Raw genomic sequence first — 25,574 nt, 5'->3', positions numbered from 1 at the left:
CCTTCATCAATACATGTGTATTCCACTAAACAATGCACACAAACTAAAGTGTAATTGATTAGCTCCATTCTGTTACATCAATATGAGAGTAGGTGGTGTTTCCATATCAAGTGTGCGTGTATAAATACAATAGCGTGAAATCAGACTGAGGATGTATGCTCACTGAATTGCTGATACCATGAATGAAAGTGCGGTTATTAGAGTACGTGTATTCCAATGAACTAAATTCTGTTTGTCTTCTCCGCTCCAATGTCTATGCTTCAATCCAAAGACTTGTTTAAAAACTGCATTTACATACCACCTGCACATCGTTTTGCAGATGAAAAAGACGCAAGACACACGTGAAAGTGAGTGCTCTGATCTGATCACAGATGTCCATTTGTAACATTAATGTGGAAGCTACGAAAAACACGAACTGGGCAAAGCAAAGCTGGAAAATGGAAAAAAAAGGCTTCGCTCCTTTTGTGCTCCGACAAAAATAACAACATTGATTCTACATTTGTAAATCTGTGCCACACTATGTGCAACCAAACACAAACAATTGATACATTATCATCATTTGTTTTTAAAAGGGGAAAGAAATAAGAATTCAAATGCAAAATTGGAAGACAATACTTGTGTCTTTGTCAACATTATTCTGGTGTTCCCATTATTCAGGATACACACACTCGCACACACTAACTGTTCGAAACATTTTCAGAGCGTGCCCGCTCTGATAAATAGTTTTCAAGGACAAAAAAACCCACATAAGACAAAGAGAGGAATAATAACAATACCCTCTTGGAAAGAGGAATGACAATTAGACATCATAGAGTCTGTAAACTAATCACTTGATAATGACATCAACCCTGGAACGTCGGTTTTGATATAAACACCGCAGCAAATTTTCGAGTGCCAAATCTACAAGTGTAACACTATGCAGCAATAGAACATTGCACTCTCATGTTAATCTTTTTTTTTTTTTGGTTCATTTTTGTTTTGTCTCATTTTATTTGGTTGCTTTCTAGAGTAAATAAAACTGTTGCTGCCATTTCGTAGAATAGATTACAAGTAGCTTTCTGCTTGTCCATATAATTCTGTACAAGGGCACATCAAGGCATACATCAGTTCTTCTGCTTTAGTTATCACTCCCTCCCCCCTCCCCCATTTGAAACATCCAGTGGCCCTACTATATGCAGAGAGCTTTCACAATATATCTTGGGGCATACATGACCACTGTCACACTGTGCTACACTATAAATACACAATTGATTCAGTAATCTACACTACTACATTTTCTTAGTGGAATGTACAACATCAAGCATGTATGTGATGTAGTCAAAATTGGACACACAACAGTGAATCCATACACATTTATGTCAAAGGCGCGACATCATTCGGACGCACTGACAAAATAAAAAAGAGAACAAAAAAAACAAAAAAACAAAACAAAAGACAGATACAATTTCACAAAATATGTTACATAACGTCAAACTAGACCTGGCAAGTATCTGAGCAGTTTCTGCATTACACAATGCGACAGGTGCGTCCTATCTGTGCAGAGCCAGCACGAAAAAAATAAACAAAACTACTTTACACATTGCATCTTATATAAGACATGAACATCAATTCCAGAGCTGCATAATGACACGAAATACAACTTGAACATTTCTTCAGTAATCTACATCATGATTCATCTCTGTAAATTCCACAAGAGAAGGGGGGAAAAAATATAAAGAAATGGATTTTACGTAATGATTTGCGGTTTACATTTCTTGTGAAAAGTCCATCGTTTCAGGCATATGTATGGATTCGACATCAGTATCAAGAACACCAACCATTGCCCTTTACAGATCTAAAAACACATTTCAAGCAGGCAAAATTGGGTGATACTTGGTACAATTCTCTAAAGGCCTTCAGAAGAAATCCTTTCCCTGACATCGTTCCAAATGCATAAACAGCATTTGGCTTTCATTCTCATATTTTCTGTCTTGTCCACCTTGTAGTGACCCCTGATAAACTACACTCCTCACAACATCATAACATGGCCTGCTGTATTAAAGCCCTTCTCTGCGAATGGCCTCTTCCTAAATAAGATCAAACAGAAAATTCAGCCATTCTGAAAAGAGTATCTCCTGCCTGTGTGGACAGTTCGAACTGGAAGTGTCAAAATTTGTATCAGCTCGTTCAATGCCAAAGACAACTTGTCTGTGTACAAAGGCAATGGTATTTTAAGCTGGTGGATTCTGGGTTAATTTAATGATGTCCAACTTTACAGCTTTATATGGAGAGCAAACTTTATGCACATACCACAAATTTTCTCAAAGATTATTTCTTTTTACATGATTTTTTTGTAAACATTATTAAAATTTGGGTCGCTGCTCTACTTTTACATTTATACCATACTTGCACACACTTTTTATTTAAAATCTTTCTTTAATAATAATGTTCATGATATCAAAGCACATCTTTGCTGCTTTGAACCTCAGGCAAGGAGGTTATGTTTTTTAGCAGCATTGGTTTGTTTGTCGACTTGTTTGTCTATCTGTTTGCAAAATAGCTCAATAAGTCATGAACTGTGATTAGGATGAAATTTTCAGGAAAGGTTGATAATGACACAAGGAATAGATGGTTACATTTTGGTAGTGATCCAGATCGCCGTCTGGATGCAGGAATTTTTTGTAATTCTTTGAATAATTCTTTTTCATTGGGAAACAGGGCCATTTTCATAATTTGTGTATATAACTTCACAATAAATAGCCAGATTACTCAGTATCACCATCACTCTTTTGTACACTGTATTATAATAATGACTGTTTAATCAATTTTATACGCAGTGGGAACATAGGGCTATAATATACGCACTAGTCGTAGTAGGGTAGAAATTACAATATGAGTGGAAATGGGCTGCTTGGAAGAAGTCTGCACTCTCCCGAGTGCTTTCTTGTTTCTTGATTCTTGATGGTTTTCCAACAATACTAATGATTTGGGGAAAACCAAATATGTGCATAGAGTTGCCTGCACTCCTTAATTGAAAAAGGATCAACTGATGTAGATACAGTCATGCCATTGATTGCATCTTGGGCAAGATCTAAAGAGGAATTTAAAGGGGGATGAGAAAAGGTGGGTGGGGGTGTGCCCCTCAGACAAACGCTTCCAGTGGTGGAGGCGGTTCGTCTTGAGAGAAGGGCAGGGGGATGTATGAGGCAGCACGGCATGATGGGAAGGTGGGTGGGTCAGGGTCCCGCCTCATCTTTTCTCCCATGGGGGTCTTTCTGCCCCTCCTCCTTCTCCTCCTCCTCCTCCTCATCCTCCTCCTCCGGTGGGCCCGTCTCTTCACGCCTCCGCCTTGTGGGATGCTTTCTTCTTCCTCGCCTCCAGCATCTCGTAGAATGGATCTCGACTGATGCTGGCCCTGCAGATGGGGAGGAACCAAGAGACAGAAAAGGAAATTAAGGGTGTGGAAGTGTTTACCAACAGATCATCAGTTCCTACCAGAAATATTCTGCGGGAGAAACCATAAAACTATTCCATAGACAAAGCCAGCGAAAACAGAACACAAATAGGGTGGGGGAAATGTATCTTACAGGAAATTATTACCAGTAGGGAACGTATAGTCTGCTTATTATGTTTTTTTCTGTCTGGCATGTTTGTGTTCACGGTAAGATCAGTGCTGATCAAAGATCAACATTCTGTTCAAGATCTTGGAATATTTGAATAGAATCATCGTAATGGAGCGTATTGATACTAAGTACTGCAGACGAAGTCAAATCTAGTGGGAGGAACACTGAAAACCAAAATCAATGCTTGACGATTTGGGGCATTGTAGTTATTCTTTTTCCATTCTTGTGTAATATTCATTCAAAGAAAAAGGGCTTTTTCTTCTTCCTCTTAAGTTGAAACACCAGTATGACAAGACTGACAGCTTAGCAATGGGGTTACACCCAATCAATCTCACTACTGTCGCCCACCTCTGTTTAAAGGGGAATGCGGTCGTAAATGATGCTATGGTATTTGCGCAGTGGCATCACAGTTTAATAATAGATCACGTCATCCGAGCCACGCTACATGCAGCAATGCAGTGATAAGTTCACACGCTCTTTGGCAATCCTACTCCAAAACAGATGACTGTCCAAAAAAACCCAAGACAGATAGAAGAACTTGATCCCACAGGGCTGATGTCCTTGCATATATATGTGAATGCACAAGTATATAATACTCTCTGGCTTTGTTTGTTGTTGTTTATTCTTTCCCTGCACCTTTGTTGGAGCATTCCACCTGTTGGTTAGGGGAGACAGTAACACCCAACCCAAACTGGCAATAGGAAATTGCTTTATTAACATAACAGGAAATTCAATCGCGGGCTGCCAAGTTCTCCGCAAGCAGTCAGACAAAAGAGAGACAAGGTAAAAAAAAAAAAAGACATACACACACACAAAAAAAAATAGCTGGCACATCTATGGACTATCAAGCCTGTCATTGTCCCGCCCAGCTTTTCCTATTAGCTTACCTGTAATCATGTTGTGTGGTATTGAATGCATATTTCGCTCTATTACAAGTATCACAAGAGGGGCAACCACTATACACACACATGCACACGGAACTGCTTCCACAGTGGTGTATTTGTTGTAATATCATATAATAAAAACCTATGCATAGTACCCTTCACAACTGATTGAAAGCCCACTAGAAAAAAAAAAATGTTTTTCAAACATGCCTTTAGTTTCAATTTTACTACCTGTGACAATGCATATTTTTATCATCACGGAGTCCCTAACTCTCTTCTCTCTATCTCTCTCTCTCTCTCTCTCCCTCTTTTCTCTTTCATTTCTTGACTTGTTTTCCAAGAAAAAACAATTAAAAGGATAATAAACACGAAAACGACCTCGAGGAGTATGACGGAAATAAAACAAAAACTTTAACACTATGTGCAGGGCAGAAGGATATAGTTTCCAAAGGAGCTTCACAGCACTTTGCCTGCACTAAGCACAGCCTCAATTGGTCTCCCATAATTCATGCTTTGGGCAACACATGGGGAAAACACACACACACAAACATTCCTGCCTCGCACATGTTACATATATCTCCCTCCACTCAGGTACAATGTCTTTCCTCAAACGTGCTGGTATGCACAGTTACGGTTTCTTCGAAGAATGGTCATTTAATACAGACAAGGATAGCCAATGACCTGCTAAGTCCACGAAACCATATTTCTGGGGTTCAGAACTGTGTCTTTTTCATTATGATTTCCACAATTTATTGTTATGGCTTCATTTGTCTGGGTAAAGAAACAAATCTTCTTTCATCTGAGCCCTTTGGTCACGTCCACTGACTTGGAATTCTTGTGCCCAAATCCCTGAACCAGAGTAGTAAAATTGTAAATGCTGCTCTGTTTTTGGGTCCATTTTTACTTCCTTTAAAGGTCCTGTTTACCTTTGGGAGCAGTGATTTAACATTCAAGACATCACATTTGCTGCATATGCGTAAGTCTGTTGTACCACAAAACATCCTACCATATAAAGTATTTGCAATAAAGCCTAAAATATAAAGGAGATATCAGTATTATTCTCAATAAACCGTAATGGTAGACGGTTCAGTCTGGAAAAATTTTTTGTGGTAACTATTGTTCACATTTTGTATATTTAACAATACTTATCATCGATTTTACTGAATCAAATTTTTACAGTGGTTGTTTCTATCCCTAACTCACATTTTAGAGCTATTTTAAAGCACTAATGCTGGGTTTTTGTTTCATCTGCAAATGGTAAATTATGCCTTTGACGCACAAGCAACTGTAAAACTACAGCAATTTCACCTCAGTCCTACTTTTGATGCCAGAAAATCCTGCACACTGTTATTGTCGATAAGTAAAGCAGTTTCAGAAAGACTTTGCCGAATAAATAATCATGACTATATAGCCACTTGCAGCATCATTAACATATTTTTCACCCTCCACAATGAACAGTTATGATTCATTACATGCAATTCTGTTCACATGCAAGTCTGTTTGATTATTTGCCATCATAACACAAACAACTTGAGTCTGAATCAAAGATCACAGACGCATATTAGTGCTTTACTTCATTAAAATGCGATACCCTTCTCAACCGTACAATAATTATTGCCATCATTGTATGCTCTGAAATCACTGCGACTTATACAGTGCACTGTACTACAGTCTTTCTGATGTGAAAAACGGAGAGCAAACCAGTCGTGTACTTCAACACATGTGGGACTGAGTCATTCTGGGACCTTGATAGCAAATCAAACTTTACAAATTGGACAAGAAGTACCGGTACCTTACGAAATTTGATGAATAATACGCGACCCATTGAAATGCAAAATTTACATTTTATGTATGCATATTAAGCCTTAATTGGCTTGTAGCACAACAGCTGTAGCTTTAATTCTTGGTTTTTTTTTTACGGTTAATTCACAACATTGATATAATCATACGGATGTTGTTAATTAGAGGCCTGTTTCAGGAAAAATGCTCTTGGCATGTTATAAGCTGTTATCCAACATCATACTAAAACTAGTTGCTTCCTCTTTCCCCTTACCACAACAACATCAATACTAAATTTCATTACAAAACACTATTATTAATATCCTTCCGCATAAAAAAAAAAAATATCGCCAGCACTTTTCAAGGCTATAGATCTCATGTTTTCCCATGAAACCTAGTAGGGTATCCACACACAATGCTTTATTTGGGCTTACGGCAGTGGGATGTGTGTGTCTGTGAACATTTTTGGTCTGTTCATCTCGATCATCAATATACATACATTGCCTGCATGTACTGTGTATAATATATCATAATACATTTCATATTATATTATAACATACTATATCATAATAAAATAATGTGAATACATCTCCTACATGTACTGTGTATGTTTCAGTGCTTCTAGATGAAACGTCTAACAGCAATCCCGAGAAAACAAATCAATATTACTTGCACCATTTTAAATTCCATTATTCTGACATGATAGAAAGCCAAAACTCAAATAATAAATGTGGATTGAGTGAAAGCAGCAAAATTAGTAGAACACATAAGTGGAAGTTTCAGGAAAATTGGACAATCGATGCAAAATCGATTAATTTTTAAAGTTTTAATGACGTCATCACAGGATAAAGAGTCTACTACAGTTCATGATGTCATTATGGACTATATAAAGAAAACAGAAGGAGAAATCCACAAAATCTCTCTTTTTTTTAAATCAAAAGTACACCTTCCATCCACTTGTTACTGACATATGTTAAGGGTATATGTTAAGGGTAATATTATTTCCGCTGCATTCTTAAAGTGGTAAGTCAAGTGCTTTTTCATTATGCTAGAATTAAATAAAAATAAGCTGAATCTTCTTTATATTTCTATATACTGTTGCCAATAATGATGTCAACAACTGTTGTAGTCTCCTTATCCAGCGATGACTGCAGTAAAACTTTATAAAGATTCATAACTTTTGATTTGATTGTCCAGTTTTCCTCAAACTTTCACTGATGTATTCTACTAACACTGCTGCTTTCACTCAATCCACATTCATATTTGGGTTTTGGTTTCCTTTAATCTTTATTTTTTTCTTTTGAACAAAGTGCAAAAAGTAAAAATGAAAAAACAAAATCAATGCAGCATATCTCATCGAATAAAAAAAAATGAAACAAACAAACAAAACAAAAAAAACACCAAGAATTTCCCCGTTCTGTCACCCTCCGCAACCGTCATATCCTTTTGTTTGGGTTTGGGAAGGTCAACTTGCCAATTGGAGGTCTTTTAGTCCAGGAAACGAAAATACAGACCACGGCCAGGAAACATTACGGGACCATCACGTGCCGATTGTGGCTACGTTTTTTACGCTAACGACAACGGGCTAAAATGTATCACAAGAAACCACTTTCAACTTGCTTTTTATCTCTGGCAAGGCAAAGGAAGTTGATGAGTAAACTGTCTTCCACATGAGGAAGCCAGAGATATATTTGACAATGGACGGTGAGCAATTTCATGCAATGGTGTGAGTATGGCAATGTGAGTGTGTGTAGGTGTGTGAGTTGATGCGTGTGCTTTCTCCGCCATACACAGCACAATTTAAGCATTTCCAAACATCTTTTGACTTTAATGTATAAAAACTCGCTCCATCGGCAAAATCAGAATAGCTGAAATAACCGAGATGTGAGAGCACTCCAGAAAAGCAAGAACTGCCAAGATGGCGAATGAAGGAACACTCCAAATAATACTGACTCGTCTGAATGATGTAGAATGAGCACTTGAAAGCTAGACAATCAAAACAGCACAAGGCTTTGTTGGCAGAGCGAGGTCATCACGTAAAGGTCAATCTCTCTCGAAGCATTCAACTCCTTTATCTAAAGTTGCGATGGTAAAATCTCAAGGGCCTTAATGGTTTTGAGCATTTCGGTTTCACACAAGAATCAAACACCTGGTATGCAAGCAGCTTTCAGCCAGGAGGGAGACTACCACAAGAGTACACAAAATGTTACACTTGACATCCTGCAAACAAAACCACTCTAATCTTCTATGCAGGAAAAATGGCATCATGCATGTGCTATGATCTGGTTTACATACAGCCTATCACTTCTACCCTCGTTACTTCCCACAGAAAACCTGAATTATGCTCTCACTGTCACTGTAATTGTGTTCTGTACTCAAATGAAGCACAATGATCAGTCCTGAATAGGGAATGCAGTGAATTTTAGGAGACTATTTGACATACCACATACTGACTATATCTATTATACTATTACCATGTGCATTCCTATTGACAATTTGATTGTACCATCATTATCAAAACTATTATGATCCTGATAATAATTATAATTATAATCATAATCATAAGCATCATTATCTTTATAATCATTATTATTACTATACTCATTATTGTTATTATTATCATTATTATTATTATTATTATTATTATTATTATTATTATTATTATTATTATTATCTTTATAATTATTATCATTATTATAATTATAATCATTATTATTATTATTATTATTATTGTTATTATTATTATTATTATTATCATCATCATTATTATTATTATTATCATCATTATAATTACAATCATTATTATTATTATCATCATCATTATTAGTGTGATTCCTACTACTTCAATTATCATTGGCTTTGTCATCATTTTAACTATTATTTCGATTAGTACTCTTATCATTCTAATCATCATCATCATCACCATCATCATCATCATCATCATCATCATCATCATCATCATCATCATCATCATCATCATCATTCTAATCCTGCTAACTTACTGCAGTGCATGGATCCACTCCTTCTTCTCCTCCTCGCTGGTCGCCGACATCCTGTACGATGTGTGACGCCCCTCTACCACCCGTCCGTCCCCGTGGGTCTTCGCCGCCTTGATCACGCTCTTGGTCGTCGTGTTCAGCTCAAAGCAGTGCTGCAACGAATAATTGGGCAGTGGTGACATTGAGAGTGTGACTTAGTACTTGACGCTTGCGGTTCACAGAGAGCCATGCGTTCCTTTCATGCATGTTGAGACATACAGTAATGTTCACTTTCGTTTACATTGTAGGTAGTTTATACACTGCACTCTGGTCAAGGTAATATACCTTTTCATATTGCTCATCTATGGAAAAGGTGTCAAAGTTTCTTATCATATATTTAATTCTTTGACTACTTACCAAAGATTGACAAGGATGAAATGTTCACTGCTAATGCATGATGGCATCTACTAATGCTATGAGGAATTAGAACTTTGAGGCAATATTTCTGAATATACTGGGAATCCTTGGACCACCCTTACTGAGAAGAGACAAACGTTGACTTACCGCCTTTCCTTTGTCCTCCACCTCTTGCACCGTCAGGTTTTCTAGCGGGATGATCCCCTTCGGTTCGCGGTCCTGGTGGCGGAGAAAAGGAGAGACAGCGTCATCTAACGGTGCACATTCTTGCGATGACTCTCGCACGTTTCACGGCTCTGCTGCATCAGCCACGGAGGCAAGTTTCATCCACATCATGTTTGCATTAATGCATCCAAACCCACCCACTTGCTATATTTAGGAGATTCTCACGACAGTTCTCAAACGTTCTCACGATTTTGCGTCAGCCATACAGAAAAAAAATTTCACTCACATCATGTTCGCATTACGCTTCCAACCCACCCATCTCCTCAATATTTCCGTCACCTATGGTCTGCTAACTCAACGCACATGTTCAAAGGTTGGCAAGCATTTCTTTCATTTTCCATAAAATTTGGCTTCTACTCCACATCCAATGGCAAGACTTTGTGAGTAGAAATGACCTCTCGCATCTAAGAAAACTTTGTACCAAAGAAAACTATACAACTACAGTTAGCACCAGGCATTGTATTTACTTCTCTAAAAATCTGATATGAAATTCATATGTTTGAAATAAGAATATGTTTGCCTCATTTGTGCACTGTCATCCTTCTATTTTCATCTCTGGCTCCACCCTGTATCCACTCCAAATCTATTATTGCTGGCTCCAACCCACTCCCCCCTTCCCCTTTTCCCTTCCCCTCTCCCCCCCCCCCCTTTTTTTTTCTATTCTGCGATGGCAAGCATACCCAGGACCATAGGAAGCATGCTGCAGTGTCTGCACAATGTGAGTCACGGCTAGACTTGTGGCAAACAGGAAATCATAAACAGCGACGCGCTGGTACCTGACCCGCAACTCAGGTGCAGCCCCGTCTGCCGCAAACCCCCTCTCTGACGTCTTTCGGGCTAGTCCCCTCTTTCCCCGCGCTAACGAGCACTGCGTACGACAAATACGTATTGCATAAAGGTCAGGCCGATCCTAATCGCTGCCCAGACACCATCTGCTTAGTGTGGCGTCAGAGCCCAAATTAGCACCATTGTGAGTTGTATCGATATCAATATATACATTTATTTATCAGTACATATATAGGAAAACTGGCAAAAAAATATGAGTCTAATGACATAGTTATACAAACTCTTTGTACCAGCCCATTTTCAAAATATGATAAAATCATTACTATTTTCATCATCATTACTTTTGTTGCGTTGCATACCATCTGATGAAACAGAATTAACGCTCCACTGAGGTTACCAAGCATGATCTACAATTGCGTTCTCATGGAGTCACTTCAATCATAACTTACTGTTGTGAACTCAAAGTAGTAGAGACAGTTGTCTGTGAGGATGAACCACCTCCGCTTCCAGGTCTTATATCTTCCTCCTGTCAAGCAGATAAGACAACAAAGCTCAATCAACAGATAGACTTGCAACAACAACAACAACAAAAAAGGACTTGTTTAACCAAAAAATAAAAAATAAAAAAAATATATGCATAAAAATCTGCTATTAACAGAACAAGTGAAAAGATTAATACACTTGTGTAGTTAGGGTTAGTAGAAATCAGGATAGAAACAATCATTTCAACAGAGGAGAATTTTTTTTTCTTCTGGAAATTCTATGAGAAAGGCTTGCATTTCACAACAGGCAAGAAATAAGAAGTATTGAATACAGACATGCCCCTATCAAGCACTGTAATCCATATTTTAGATGATTCTATAATGAGTTCTCATACAGAACAATGTTTCTTGAGATTTTCTATCATGGGTTTCTAATACAGGACAGTGTTTTTGAGAATTTGGGGCCTTTGATATGATAACTATGCCAGAAGCAATTATAATTACATGTAGCAGCTGATCGACCATTGGACAGGAGAATGTGTATTATCTTAATCTTGTTTCATTACAATTCAAAAATGTCAGCTCATTTTACACACACATATTTATCATGGCTCTTCTATCTAGTGAATTTCATTTGCTACTGAAGACATGTTTTCTACTGCACAAGGCAAGCTCAGACATTCAATGTTTTGGCCGTTTTCTAAATCTACACCATACCACACAGACTGGACAGGGTGCTTTACAAAGGGCAGTTTGAAGCTCTGCAGACCCCACAAGTGAAGGTGGGTGAGTTTTGAAAGGGAATGTTTGGGCTATTCTGTTTCTCTTTTCTTTTTTTTCTACATATCGCTGCGACAAGTGGCAAGAAGGGTGAAGGATGGGGCATTTGAACTTCAAGGAATAGAGTGTAAAGATGGCAAACACACACTATATCTTGAACTTCCTCGATCACTAATGACAGAAACAAGTGCACCCCAGCACCGTGATAACCCTTTGCTGCTTTAACCAATAAAACAGTCTGCCTTAGTCTCTCTACGTATCCTACTTCATCGCACATGCACAGTAGAAATCTAAACCAATGGAATAGACTCCCAACCATATACGTTTGAAGTGTCTATTTCTACAATATATCTTTCATGCAAACATGTTCACGTAGTTCTTCTGTCATTCTCTCATTTGTACCATAATTTTTAAGAGGGCATACAGAATCTTGAACACGTGAGGAATAGAGTGGGATTTACATTACTTTTGAGATGGAATGAAGGCTTAATTCAAGATTTCAAAATCTACCAGTATTCAGCTCTTGTGTATTTTGTCTGCTTATAAAATCTAGATGCAATATCATACAAATGCAAACTATTAAGACATGAATGGTTTTCATTTAGACTATGCACATAAACTTCATTAGAGGCCTGCAATACACTGTCTCACATCTAAAAATCCTCTTTAAATATTGGATCTCTTTGGGGGCGGGGTGGGGGTGGGACAGAAACTGTAATTGATTGAGCAATATTCACTTCCTCTGTTACGTCAATACTTGGTAATTGGGGTTTAGTTGGCACAAATGTTAGAGTTTTTCCCCTTTATATCCACTTTACCATCGATACTTGTGAACACCATATCCCATGACTAATGAACATAAAAATTATAACATTACCCAATTTTCCACAATGTTAATAACTGAATAAATACATACATTTGATGTCATAAAACTCACCCGAGTAATCAATTATGTATTATAGTAATATTTAACAGGTACGGTAGTTAATGTAGTCTGAACATACTCCCGAAAATATTCCGTTATTAAGTACCGGTACATTTCATCCCATATCATGATAGAGAGAAAAAGGTACCCTTTTGCAGAGGTTCTCTTTTGCATTGGCATTCTGGGAATCTCACAGAGATATGAGTCCATTCTTGCCCTAAAATTGACAGGCAGTGAATGAATACATCATACACCAATTCGGGAAGACCACTGCATCTGACAAATTAAAAAGTTTTGTTCACTTTACTGTCAAAACGAGACTGAAAAGAATGCCCTTAGAGCTTTCCATGAAAATGGATTGGAAGCTTTTGGAACGTATCGATCATTTTACATTGCAATAAAAGCAGTTTCAAAGGCAGACTGTGTAATGACACACATGGAAAAAGTGTAGTGGATCTTTGGACAGGTTTGCAAAAGAGAAAGCTCTACAATCTATGACCCGCAGCATTTACATAGACGGTACACCTAATGACCATAAACAGAAAAGAAAAAGGGGATGAGAGTGGTATTGTTGGTCGCCATGAAGAACAATAGAACTGATACTACGCAGCAAAAGCACATGTTTCCCCGACCTTGTTGAGATACCATTATTGTGACACTGAATGAGTGCATTGTGTGTGTAGGTGTGTGTGTGTGCGGGGGGGGGGGGGGGGGGGGGGGGGGGGGTGGGGGAGGTTCTTTCGTTTCTTTTCTACTCTTATTTTCTCATCTCTGGGCTAGTGCTAGATGACGATGATAGCATGTGATGCGTGCGAGAGTTTTCTAATGTCTTCCCCCAATGGATGAAGTGCCCATGCAATTTATTCAAGGTACATCCTTGTACACGATGGCTCATGGCATCTTTCCAATGATGTGATTTTGTCATTGAAAGGGTCGTTCAAAAAATAAAGGGGGCTATAACATTGATGGGACTATTGGGGGTGTGTGTGTGTGCTTGAAACAGCCAGGCTAGGATCAGTGATGGTAACGGAGAATTGACATGCCTCTAAACCACACAATTTATCGCCAGAGATGTATCAGTGAAGTACAAAGCTCTGTAAACATGACTATACTCAACCACTATCCCACTCCTCTCATGTGCACATTTCAAATGTAAAAGGGAAGTTATGCTTCATTTTGAATTCAGTGCTCATGTCTGTCGATAAAACGGGAATAAATAACAGAATTACAGCTATACCCCCCCCCCTTTTTTTTTCTGAATTACTTATTAAACTGATGTACACTTGTTTCAGGAACAAGATTAATTGCAGCCCACTCTTTTCCATAATCAATTTCAAAAGAATGCTTAAAAATTAAAAAGATCATAACGTCGCTGGGGTGACAAGACCTTGTATCTGCAATTTTGGTGAAAATGACTTTTTTTTATTAATGGTCAAATAATCGGTTAAGTGATGTCCTGTCCAAATCCTGTCTGTCTTACGCCAAAAATGAAGCCACCACGGCATGTCCAAAGAAAGGCTATCCCATTCGCTATAGTGCTTTGGCCGCCATGTTTTTTGGCTCTCCCGAACATTTGACATTTTGTAGATACGAGGTCTTATCGCCCAAGCGACGATAAACTCTTGAGATTCTGGAGTACCACTTAATGTGGGAGGGGCCCAAGAAGATAATGGGAGCCATCATCATAACGGATGGTATGGTATTGATTGAGATGGGGCTTCAGGTTTCCAACATTTTTTTCTTGTGAGATAATGAGAAACATCTTATGAAATACGAAAGAGCATACAATTCGAAGAGGGATTCAAACTTTATTTGATGGAAATTGGTTTTGAAGTGGCCGAGATATTCAGAAACAAAGAGTTCCTCTTTGTTTTACTTCGTTTTTTCAATATCTCAGCCATTTTGAAACCGATTTTCATCAAATAAACTTTGAATACCTCTTTAGAATTGTATGCTCTTTGATATTTCATAAGTGGTCTCTAATTATCTCAAAAAATATTAAAATCAGAATCCCCCATCTCAACCAAAACTATACCATCCCAACAATGTATCATATCTTATCACGGGCAAAGACAGAGGATTGGTTCCCTTAAACCTCTTCCAAGCCAGTTTGTGCCGTACTGTAAAAGTGGAAATTTTCGCGCATTTCGCGCAACCCGAAACTAGCGCGAAAATAAAAGCACGCGAATATTTTTGCTCGCCATATGTTCCAGTAGTTGGTGTCTTGATTCCAAGGAATTAAAAACACATGCGAAACTCTTCTCAGCCCACCGAGCGCGAAGAATAAATCTCGCGAAAAATTAGTCGCGCGAAAATATCCACTTTTACAGTAACTGGTATTAGGGGCTTCAAGGGGGCAAGAAGGAGGCAGAGAAGTAAAGATATCAAATTATGACATATCGATCAAAGTTAATGCAGAATATACTCCATTCTTCATAATTATACTGAAATATGATTATCATGAAGGAGACTACGTATAAGGGACAGACAGGAACGTGGCGCAAGCTGATAATGAGAGAAAGGTAATCATTTCATAGAGATTATAAATGCTAGAGACAGAATAAAGAGGGGGAGGAAAAAAAGTTGCCAATTTGCAGATCTCAGTAGATGAAGAAGTAAACAGACAGAGCAGCCAGGAAAAATATAATTTAAAATGCTGCACAAAGAAGAGGGGGGAAAAAACTTTCACTGGGCAAGATCTTAATGAGGAATGGGATAATGTTTTTGTGTTCAATGCAAATCAAACTCGATGCAAATTGAAATTCCCTGAACAACATTTGAAGATGTTGAAGCTCTATCAACATTCAACGACAATTTATCAAAATTAAGCGAGTTTCTCACTTGAATGATTAAGTTTGAGGCAAACATATGGAAGCTGACAGCAGGAAATGAAAATGAAATTCAAGCTTTTTGGGGAAAACCATTACACAGCCATACTGTGTACAAAAGGGTGCCACAAGGGGACAGGTAATTGTGGGGGAAAAAACAATTAAAAAAAAACCATACCACTTCTAAACAGGAATGAACTTGGACTGAAAGATTTCCAATTGAAAGAAGCTATTGCTATCATTACAAAAAACAAGTAAACTGACCTTCTACATCAAGATTGATACAGTGAACTTCTCCATTAACCCTTATAGTGCCATGGATTTTGGATGGTATGTACAAGGCTATGTGGGTTTCTGTGCCAAACAGGACTCCCAAGTACACAAAGGATTAACTACAATAGGAAATGACGATGTAATGCCTCCCTGCCTAAAGTGAACATTGCATGTCAGAATGCCCTTTTGTTTTTTAAAATGCGGACTTATAGAAACAAAAAAAAAAAAAGCCACAATTTTCCTGTTGATTGCTAAGTTTTCTCTTTCTGTTTTGCCTTGTCTTATTTTGTTTGGGGCTTTTTTTTTAATTCTATTTCAAAGAATGGAGGACCTTTCCTTGTTCTAAAATTATATTCGCACTGAGTATCAGTTCCAAATTTGTACGATCTGGGGTTTCACTTTGGAATGTCACAATTTGAGACTGAAAGGGAATATTTCACCAAATGTAGCATCATTTTCACCATGAGAAAAGTGTTAAAAAAATAAACACAAACATGTATGGGATCATCCCACTTTTTCCAACCCCCCACAAAATGAAACCATAAATATCGATTTAATTCCCACTTTTCTTACTGAATGAGGTACGAATGACGTCATCAAACATTTCACAACTACAACATGCACCCAACGTGTATATGCAGGAAACTTGAATAAAACTATGCCTTATGAAGCCACTGGCCAGGGTTGGAAAACGGGTTCCCTTTCTAAATCCAGGCTAATGAAAGTCTTGCCATCATTTATTGACAACAACCATGAAGAGAGAAAAGATCTACAGGGGAGACTGTGTCATGACCCATTACCTGAGCTATGAAAACAAGGAGAATGGTTGATAATTTGTCTGAGAATTTATACCAGTCTTCACTCTTTTTTTTTTTCCTCTGAAGAGCTGCAGAGGGTGAGTTTTCAGTAGGTGCATAATTATTTTGTTGGGGCTTGTTTTGTTTTTTCAGTACAAACTGTGCACACACATGTTAGAGGAGTGTCAAAATTTTGAAAGATATGAGCACAACGTGGGAATCCGGAAAACCAACACTCATAGTGATTTCAGTTAAAATGTAACTAAACATTTAATTTCAAATTGAACGTCGCCTTATGGGATTTACATTGACATTTCAAAAATCATTACTCAGCCTGATGCTGAAGGCATATTTATGCATATTGTTCATGTTTTTCTTGTAAGACAGATCACCTTATTAAATTACATGATGCAACACATATTCCTTTCAACATTACCTTGCACGATTTCTTCTTCTTGGTCTTCTTTTACAAAAATAAAGTAACCAATTCTACTATTATGCAACAAGTTCACTGTCCATCAAAATCTCGGTAAATAACCATTCAAGAAAGAAAACATACGTAAAAACTAACTCAATGGATCATAGCTGCATCTGTCTTGGTTTAAAGAAAAAAAAAACAGAATAAAGAAAACATTGCATTCCCTTCTGTTCGAATGATGATCTTTTTTTTTTTTTCATGCACATCTCTTTACTACTACAAATTAAAAGGTCACGAGTCCAAGCTTGCATGATGCCGTATGTCATACCAAAACAAAACTTCCACGATGCACATATGCTCTGAAACTTTAGCACAGACCGGAAAAAAAAAAAATCAAAAGCTCAAATGCGACCGCCTGCAACATCGGGTAGGAAAAAAAAAATGAGAACAGAAACAAAATCAAACAAAAAAAAAATTTGATCAACGGCGAGAAACATAAAACTGGGATGTAAACATGCCACATTCATTCTATTCCTAACCAGGAGAAAGAAAATATCTTGATGAATAGCAGAAACATATCCTGTTGACTAACTGACACAAACAAAGTGGTGATGATCACTACCAGCACAATGTCACTCTTTTGTGTAGTCCCACATACTCTGTCCCATTGTATGTCAGAAAATGCTTTGGTTTGCAGTCAGCATGATATGTCTGGCACTGATTAGATACTAATCGTTCTAGTATTAGGAAGTGAAATCCCAGTCATTACTTCTCTCCTTTATTTTTAGAACATTAATGAGGGGGCAATTAAAGTGTGTCTGCCAGTATGGGTGCTGGTAATACCATGTTGTGGTTTCCATTAAGCAGTGGAAAAACACATTCATCAAATTTAGCTGAGCTGAATTTCAAATTTTGTCATGACGTTGCAAGTATAGCTGTAGCACCGACTGTTGGGCCAGCAAAATAGGAGTTATTCTTCAGCGAATATTACATAACTGGCTTAGAATTCGAAAGCAACTGAAATGCAGCATTTGGCATGCAGAATATCACTTGGTCTTTCCCTGACTATACGAAAGCTCACTCTGGTCATGGGTCCGTTTAAGATGAGTCAACGCAAAAAAAAAAGGGAAAAAAATTGGCACCAGTCCATTAAAGAGATATTACCCGGGCGCAATGATAAGTGTCCTTTAAACTGAGCTATTGTTCCTCCCCTGAAACTCGGTACAATGTTAACAACCCCTCCCTTGTCGGTCTGGTTCTCAAATTATGCTATGTCAAAGTTGTGTTTCAGGATGTTTCAACAGGAAGAGAGCCGCGAAGTGAAAGCAAGATCACCTCAAGAGGTTCCTTGTTGTTCTGAAATGCTGGTAGGATCGATTTATCCCGCAATCCACGCTTGTCCACCATACGACAGTACTAACACTCGGTTTGACTGTCACGTCTGTCAGTTCATACACTCCTACGCTTTACCCCATACTTGTTTGTGCTCAAAAAAAAAGGGGGGATGTCAAATGCATAGTCTACTATAGTTCTGCAACACCTCTGATAATCAATAGAATTTGGTCTGAAAATTATGGCATTCAGTGCAATTTCATTTTGTGTTATTTCTGCTCTCATTGTCCTAGCAATCAACACCAGAGCATATAGAATCTTCTTGCATTGTCCTATATTATTCTGTATGCACTAAATGCATCTCCCAGATACTAGTGTAAAATTGTGTTTTCTATCTGGAGAGTGTTACCTTGGCACCATAAATTTCATATCATGAATCCACATCACATGAGCTCTCATCTTATCTCCATGCTATGCTAATTTTAGTCTCACGTTTCCCAAGGTGAGGACACTTCTTGCAAACGGTCCCATAATACTAGCATGTATTTTGGCAAATCTTTCCAAAGTCATACTGCACAAGGATTAAAGGTAGCACTCACGCATGTGTGGTGTGAACACACATACACACAGTTACATGTACATACATATGATGTAAAATATGTAAGTATATGAAATATATTTATTTCTCTACTAAACAAGGACAGCTGATATATCTCAAACTGCTAACCAGGAAGTTAGTATCAATTTTAGCTTTACGTATTGATACTGCGGTACTGCACATCGTACTCGTGAAGTACCATGCATTCTTGCTTCTACCCTTCTTCTTTCTTTCTGTTCTTCATCTTGTTCTTCTTTTTCTTTTTCTTCTTCTTCCTCTTCTTCTTCTTCTTCTCTTTCTTCTCCTCCTTCTTCTTTTTCTTCTTTTTCTCCTTCTTCTTTGTCATTCTTTTTGTTCTTAATCTTGTTCTTCTTTTTATTCGTCTTCTTCTTCCTCTTCTTTTTCTTCTCCTTCTTCATCTCCCTCCTCCTTTTTGTTCATCTTGTTCTTTTTTTTTCCTTTTTTTTCTTCTTCTTCTTTTCCTTCTTCTTCTTCTTGTTCTTCTTCTAGACTTCTTCTTCATCTTCTTCTCAAGAAATGTATTTCATTTATGTCCTGAGTGATGTGTGTACGTTATTCTCACCAGTTATCTCACACATATCATGATTTTAGTTTTTTTCACACAAAACTTAAAATATGGTGCATAAAATTTTGAGGGATTTTTCCATTTCCTTCTCTTTCTTTACTTCACTTTATTTTCATTCCATTTAGGTTTTTTTTTTAACTTTGGCACTGAGAGCACAGGATATTTGCATGAAGTTGAAATGGAAGATAGAAATACCAATATCATATTCTATAACTGCCAAGCCAACTCAATAGTCAGCTTCGCCCCGTCACTCTTCCTCCATTTCTTCCGCTGGATATCGGCCTTTAAGCCACTAAATTATACAATACAAGGTCTTCTAAGACTGAGCCATCTTCAGTCATTAAAAAACAAAAATGTACTGTTTTTAACGACTGTACAGGGAGAAGCTGGGGTATATCAGCGTTCTATATATTGAAGTCCACTGAATGATGATTACCCACAGCTTATCAATAAGTCTGTGTCACCGCCACATCTGTTACTTGGCGTTCTTGGCTGCGGATTAATCGCAGGAAAAGGCGGCGGGTTGGGGGGGGGGTGGAGCTGACGTCACCTGACAGTTAAAGGAGAGTTGCGATGAGTGATGTCACAGCACGGCCTGCCGTCTGCTCGTCACTTCGTGCGCCTCTTGATTGGCTGAAGTCCTTACTGATTGGAAAGAAGTGGCCATTGTTCGGGACAGGACTTTCCCCAAATCACTATTACTACTCTCCGTGTGGGTTGCAGTGGATGGCCCATAGCTCACACCCATGGGTTATTCACTCGTCAAGAAAATTTTCACTTATCTTTGCTTCAATTTTGTTCAAACCGAGTCTATCCTCCGGGAAATGAAAAAAGAAAATGCCTAATAACTCTGCGTGACTTTGGCATACACGATCTTCAGACAATTCTTGCAATTTCCTCAAATCTTTGTGAAAGCTACTGCTCTAAAATGATATAATGAAACAACTTTTTTGGAAGCAGACTTTTCAATCTACAAACAAAAGACACAAGTTATTATTTGAGCACGTACGAATCGATAACAGTCCCCTTTTTTTCCCTTCCCACTCCAATTGGGCAGAATACTCATCTGTAGATTGACACAACTTCTTTTCCCTTGCCCCAATTAGTACTGACATCACAGGAAATGCAGCTTTCCAATTCGCTGGGCCATGCACTGACGTACTTTTCAACATGGCTGCGTCGCTGCGAATTCTCCCCATCACGGGCAGCCGACCCACCACCAGACAACCCATCGTGGCACGTGCCATGGCACGCGGGGAGTATCAGAGTCCCCAACGCCTAATCTACTGCCCCTGCAAAGCCGGTGGGTGAACTGACGAGGCATTCTATTCTAGATACTATTTGGGCACAGTACTCTGCATTTGTTACATAACATCTCTGACTAGCACTATGGCATGCCTGATGTGAAATCATTGACAAGACACACTGATGAAACACTTCATAAGTTGGAACGAAAAGAGCAAAAAGCCACTGGACTTCTCTCCACCAAACAGCACGGATGACAACGCATCACAGAAAGCCAACCAAGCACAATCAAATTCTATCTAGAAAGTCTCAGCCAAAATGCAGATGTGCATATCTGTTTTTTCCCCTCTAAAAGCAAAATGAAAATCTGAAAAATGAAACTGAAAGTTTTGTTTACATTCATGACACAAAGACATCATACATAGCTTGGACAGACCTGCACCCTCACTCTAAGCGCTTGTTGACGAACAATTACAATTCTAATCCAGACCTTTATACTCATCAAAATACTTTTCTGCAAAGCTCATGGCACAACTGTATTTGAGGGGTACACTTATATAGGGGTACTTTTACGGATTCCTGTGATTGACACTAATGATTGTCGATGAACACGGAGAACAATGATGACAGAGTGATGATTTTTCAGAAAATTAAAGAGACGAGAAGAAAGCCCATCACCGCAGTCACAGCATGCACCAAATGGAACGTGAACAACGTGAGCACGGAAAATAAAAACAAAATGAAAAAGGAAAGGTCGACTGTAATGTCACAAGTGGCGGAAGAAAAGGTTCGTGGAGAAGGTGTGCCGTCCACGTGTCAACAGACATAGTGTAAGAGGATGATGCGGAAGAGAGAACATGAAATTCACTATGGTTACGGTGCCCTATGACTAGAGGGGAGAGATGCTCATCAATTTTGGTGAGGGTAGCAACGGGGGGTGGGGCAAAATTTGAATGCAGATAGAGAGACAGAGATTATGAGTGAATTAATAACTTGAAAATAAAAAACCAAATTAGAATTGCGACATAACACATGCTACCTTGCACCGCACAATTCAAACAGACCATGTTGCAAATCAAGATTGCGCCAAACCTCGAAAGGAAGAAGGAAAATGATGAAAACAAACACAACACACAAATAGAAAGTAAAACGGAAGTAAGAAAGAAAATGACCGCAATCCTTTTTTTTTTTTTTTTTTTTTTTTGACAGAGGAGAGGGAAGAAAAGAATCGTGGCATATATGCATATATTCAGATATAGAGAGTTATAAGCACTGACCTCCTACGCGCGAGAGTGCGTCACGTCACCGAATAGGTTAGGATTTGAAATCGGAACAAGGTACCCAGCACACATGCAGTGTGTGAAGGATAAGTGTATGCAGGCAACAAGATTGAATGGGCGGAGAGAGAGAGAGAAGAGAGAAGGGGGAGGGGAATGAAACACACGGGGGGAAGAAGACAAAATATAATCGATCAGTTACGGATGAAAAAAATTCAGGCATTTACAAATAGTGTCTCTTCGGCCTCCTCTCTCTCACTCTCTCTTGTTCTTCTTGTTTTTGATGGTGAAAGCTCTCCGTCACTCAGAGAGCTGATGACACACTCAAGACAAGCTAGATTGCACACTAATTTTGATTATGTTGTTTCAGACTCACTATCTGTTACTCGCAGAAATTCTTTAGTTACGGGGGGGGGGGGGGGGGGATGTGAACAATGATGTGATATGGATGTATGAGACTCAAGAATTATCAGAGAATAATGTGAACAATGTACAATCATCTGATTGTGAAGTTTGGATGGATTTTTCTTCTTCTTTTTTTTCCCCCATAGCTTGGTGATAGGGTTAAGGGTGAGGGTATGCTACTTTTATCAGGGGAAAAATCTGACAAGATATTAATGGGTATAACTATTCAATAACTATTTATCAATTTTTTGATTGGGTTGTTAGAAAATATGCTAATAAATCAAACTACAGCTTCTACATTACTTCAAAGAGGTTATGTGTGGTGTGTTCAAAATCGTGAAAATATGCAGTTTGACTATACCGCTCTTTGCGTCTTTGAGTGAAATGCTTGAAGCTGGCTGTGCGTTTCTAAATTTACAACATTACATGTTACAGTGCATTATGTACACCAATTTTCCAATGATTGAATTAATCATGTCTCGATAGATATTTTATACAATTTGAGGCGCCATCTGACTGCAGTAATTGAATTTTTAGCTGGATTCAGATTTCTCCAAGAATATTGTGACTCGGTGACCCTCGTAAAACAAAATTAATACTGAAGTGAAATGAAATGAAACGGGGGGCCTAGGGGTCACACTTTCTCTGGCATCATTGTTAGTAGTGAAAGTGAATTAGTACAGCTGTTTTCTCATAGTACTCTCACTTTTTCTCAGTGCCAAGTGTCAGCGAGTGACCTTATCCAACCTCTATTATGTGACGCAGTAGATGAGGGGAGAACTTTTTTGGTCTCTTTTTATTCAAAGCTTTTAAAAAAAAATGGCAGGAAATTGGAGGAAATAGGCAAGGGAAGGATGTTTGAGCTTCACAAAGAATACGGCCAGCGGTAACAAGGATGGCCAGATCTCTATCTCTGGGCTCATTTTGAAGGGGGGCTTATTTTGAGCCAAGAACACACATACACCCACACACACACACAAATACACACAAAATTCCCACTTTGGCTCCTTAATTCTGCCTTAACAGGAATGGACAATCTTTTTCTTCCTTTATTTTTCTTTCTCATGTTGTATCAAGACTTTACCTTCCAGTGTTTTTGATCAGTGGGAAGTAGTCTTTGAATGTAAAATAAGTAGAGTTGATGTAGTATTCCTTTAACTCTACAGGAGGCCATGAGAATTTATTTCAACATTACATAACACTGACCGACTGAACCTTGTGGCTCTTGTAGTTGTTATTGTTAGCAGAGGGTGTACATCTTTGTTTCTTTTCTTTTTTTTTGGACCCTGCAGGCAGAGAGACAAATGTTTTGACTTTTGTCTGGGACAGGCAGCCATTCAAAGTTTTACAGAAAGTTATTAAAGCAGAAAGCACACACTGTGAGTGAGTATCTGGGTTAGTTTTATTTGGCACAGCAAAGCTATAAAAAAAAAAATGTTTGAACTAGGGACATATTCCTGTAGCTTTCTCTTCCTCTCACACTATGAAGTCTACATGATAACTGTATACGCCATGTATTTCGCAGGTTTTTATTTTCCAAATCTAACAACACACGAACATACTAAAACTCTGATGCTGAAGTGAATGCATTGTGCACACGTTCACATTTCCGTTCATTACTGTAATCCATGACTGGGAATTTTGAACACTTCCAAAATTGTTGGGAAGTATCGATTAAAAAAAAACAAAAAAAAAAAATTGGACTCGCTAAATATATGGCATATACAGTAACTATAGATCGAGTGACCTGCATGCTATATACAAGTGTATCAAAATGGAATCAGTGCTGAAACGAACGCATAATCAACAAATACAATCAAAGGAGTAGAAATTGTGACACATTTGATATAACAAAATAAAATATAGTATGGAGAGAATATCTGAATTCATGTACACCACTCACAAAAGTAAAAATTAAGTCCCATAGTATATGACAATCATGACTGTGGGATGTTCTCTATGATAGCATGCATATACCAAATGACATAACTTGACCATGAGAAGAAAAAGAAACGGAATTATCACACGATAAAAATCCTTAAATCCTTGAATCTGAACCATAGTGCCTGATCTATTTGTCTGCCCCCAAAATCAATGCTATCACTGCTAAGACTTGTTGCTGTCTACTTATTGTCCCCTCCCGCCCCCCCTTGTTTTTAAAACCCATTCAGACTCTTATAATATCTATACACTTTGTGAAGACCTGCCATGTTCCTGCAGGCCGTCTGTTAAGTTGAAAATAATCTAGAGCACTTACAGGCAACTTTATGAACCAGTGTATAACCTAATAAAATTAGAATGTCAGCGACTGGTAATAATTTCCCTTTTCCTATATTACATGGACTAATTCCACTTGAGTTTATTTTTAAAAGGGGAAGGGGGGTCCAGGAGAATGTAAATACTGCTTGTCACATGTTTATCCACGGCTTTCATAAAAATATACACTGCCCTAGTCATAGCACGCGTAGCATGTTTTTGTAACTTTCCTTGATCGTCTCTTTGGAAATAAAACAAAAAGAGGAAATCCGTTGCCCACATGAAGGTGAAAGTTGAGAGTGTGAATGATGGTAAAGGCCTATAAAGAGAAATGCCCAATCATGCACAATTTATCAGAGACAAAATTAGAACTCCTCAACAAAAACCACAAAGGCTAATGGATTCTATAGTCAAGTTATTGAGTATGACGGTTTCATTTTTATCTCATTCATATTCTTTCATGAGGCAGTGTCCCATTTACAAAAAAAAAAAACACTAAAACAAATAACAAAAAAGACCCTGACTGTAAAATGAAAATAAATTTCCGTAACTCCAATAACACTTTCCTTTTAAAGGACAAGTTCACCTTCATAAACATAAGGATTGAGAGAATGTAGCAATATTAGTAGAACACATCATTGAAAGTTTGAGGAAAATCAGACAATCCGTTCAAAAGTTATGAATTTTTGAAGTTTTTGTGC

The 25,574-nt window shown here is 38.1% G+C and overlaps 1 protein-coding gene across 1 annotated transcript in view; it reads right to left on the bottom strand.

Annotated features, from left to right (window-relative positions):
* Positions 1-2,816: 2,816 nt before the first annotated feature.
* LOC139725305 (cytohesin-1-like) overlaps positions 2,817-25,574 on the bottom strand; it is a 75,526-nt gene continuing 52,768 nt past the window's right edge. The window contains exons 10-13 of the mRNA XM_071636393.1: positions 11,121-11,197; positions 9,808-9,879; positions 9,268-9,416; positions 2,817-3,394 (exon numbers count right to left, since the gene is read on the bottom strand). Coding sequence (XP_071492494.1) covers positions 3,316-3,394; positions 9,268-9,416; positions 9,808-9,879; positions 11,121-11,197 — 377 coding nt within the window. The 3' untranslated portion in view covers positions 2,817-3,315. The remainder of the gene's footprint in view (positions 3,395-9,267; positions 9,417-9,807; positions 9,880-11,120; positions 11,198-25,574) is intronic.

This window comes from Diadema antillarum, unplaced genomic scaffold, assembly GCF_040938485.1.
Source record: "Diadema antillarum isolate AM-2024a unplaced genomic scaffold, OU_Dant_1.0 seq00000031_RagTag, whole genome shotgun sequence".
Taxonomy (NCBI): domain Eukaryota; kingdom Metazoa; phylum Echinodermata; class Echinoidea; order Diadematoida; family Diadematidae; genus Diadema; species Diadema antillarum.
Note: the sequence above shows the minus strand (reverse complement) of the source record. Positions and strands in the feature narration are given on the sequence as shown.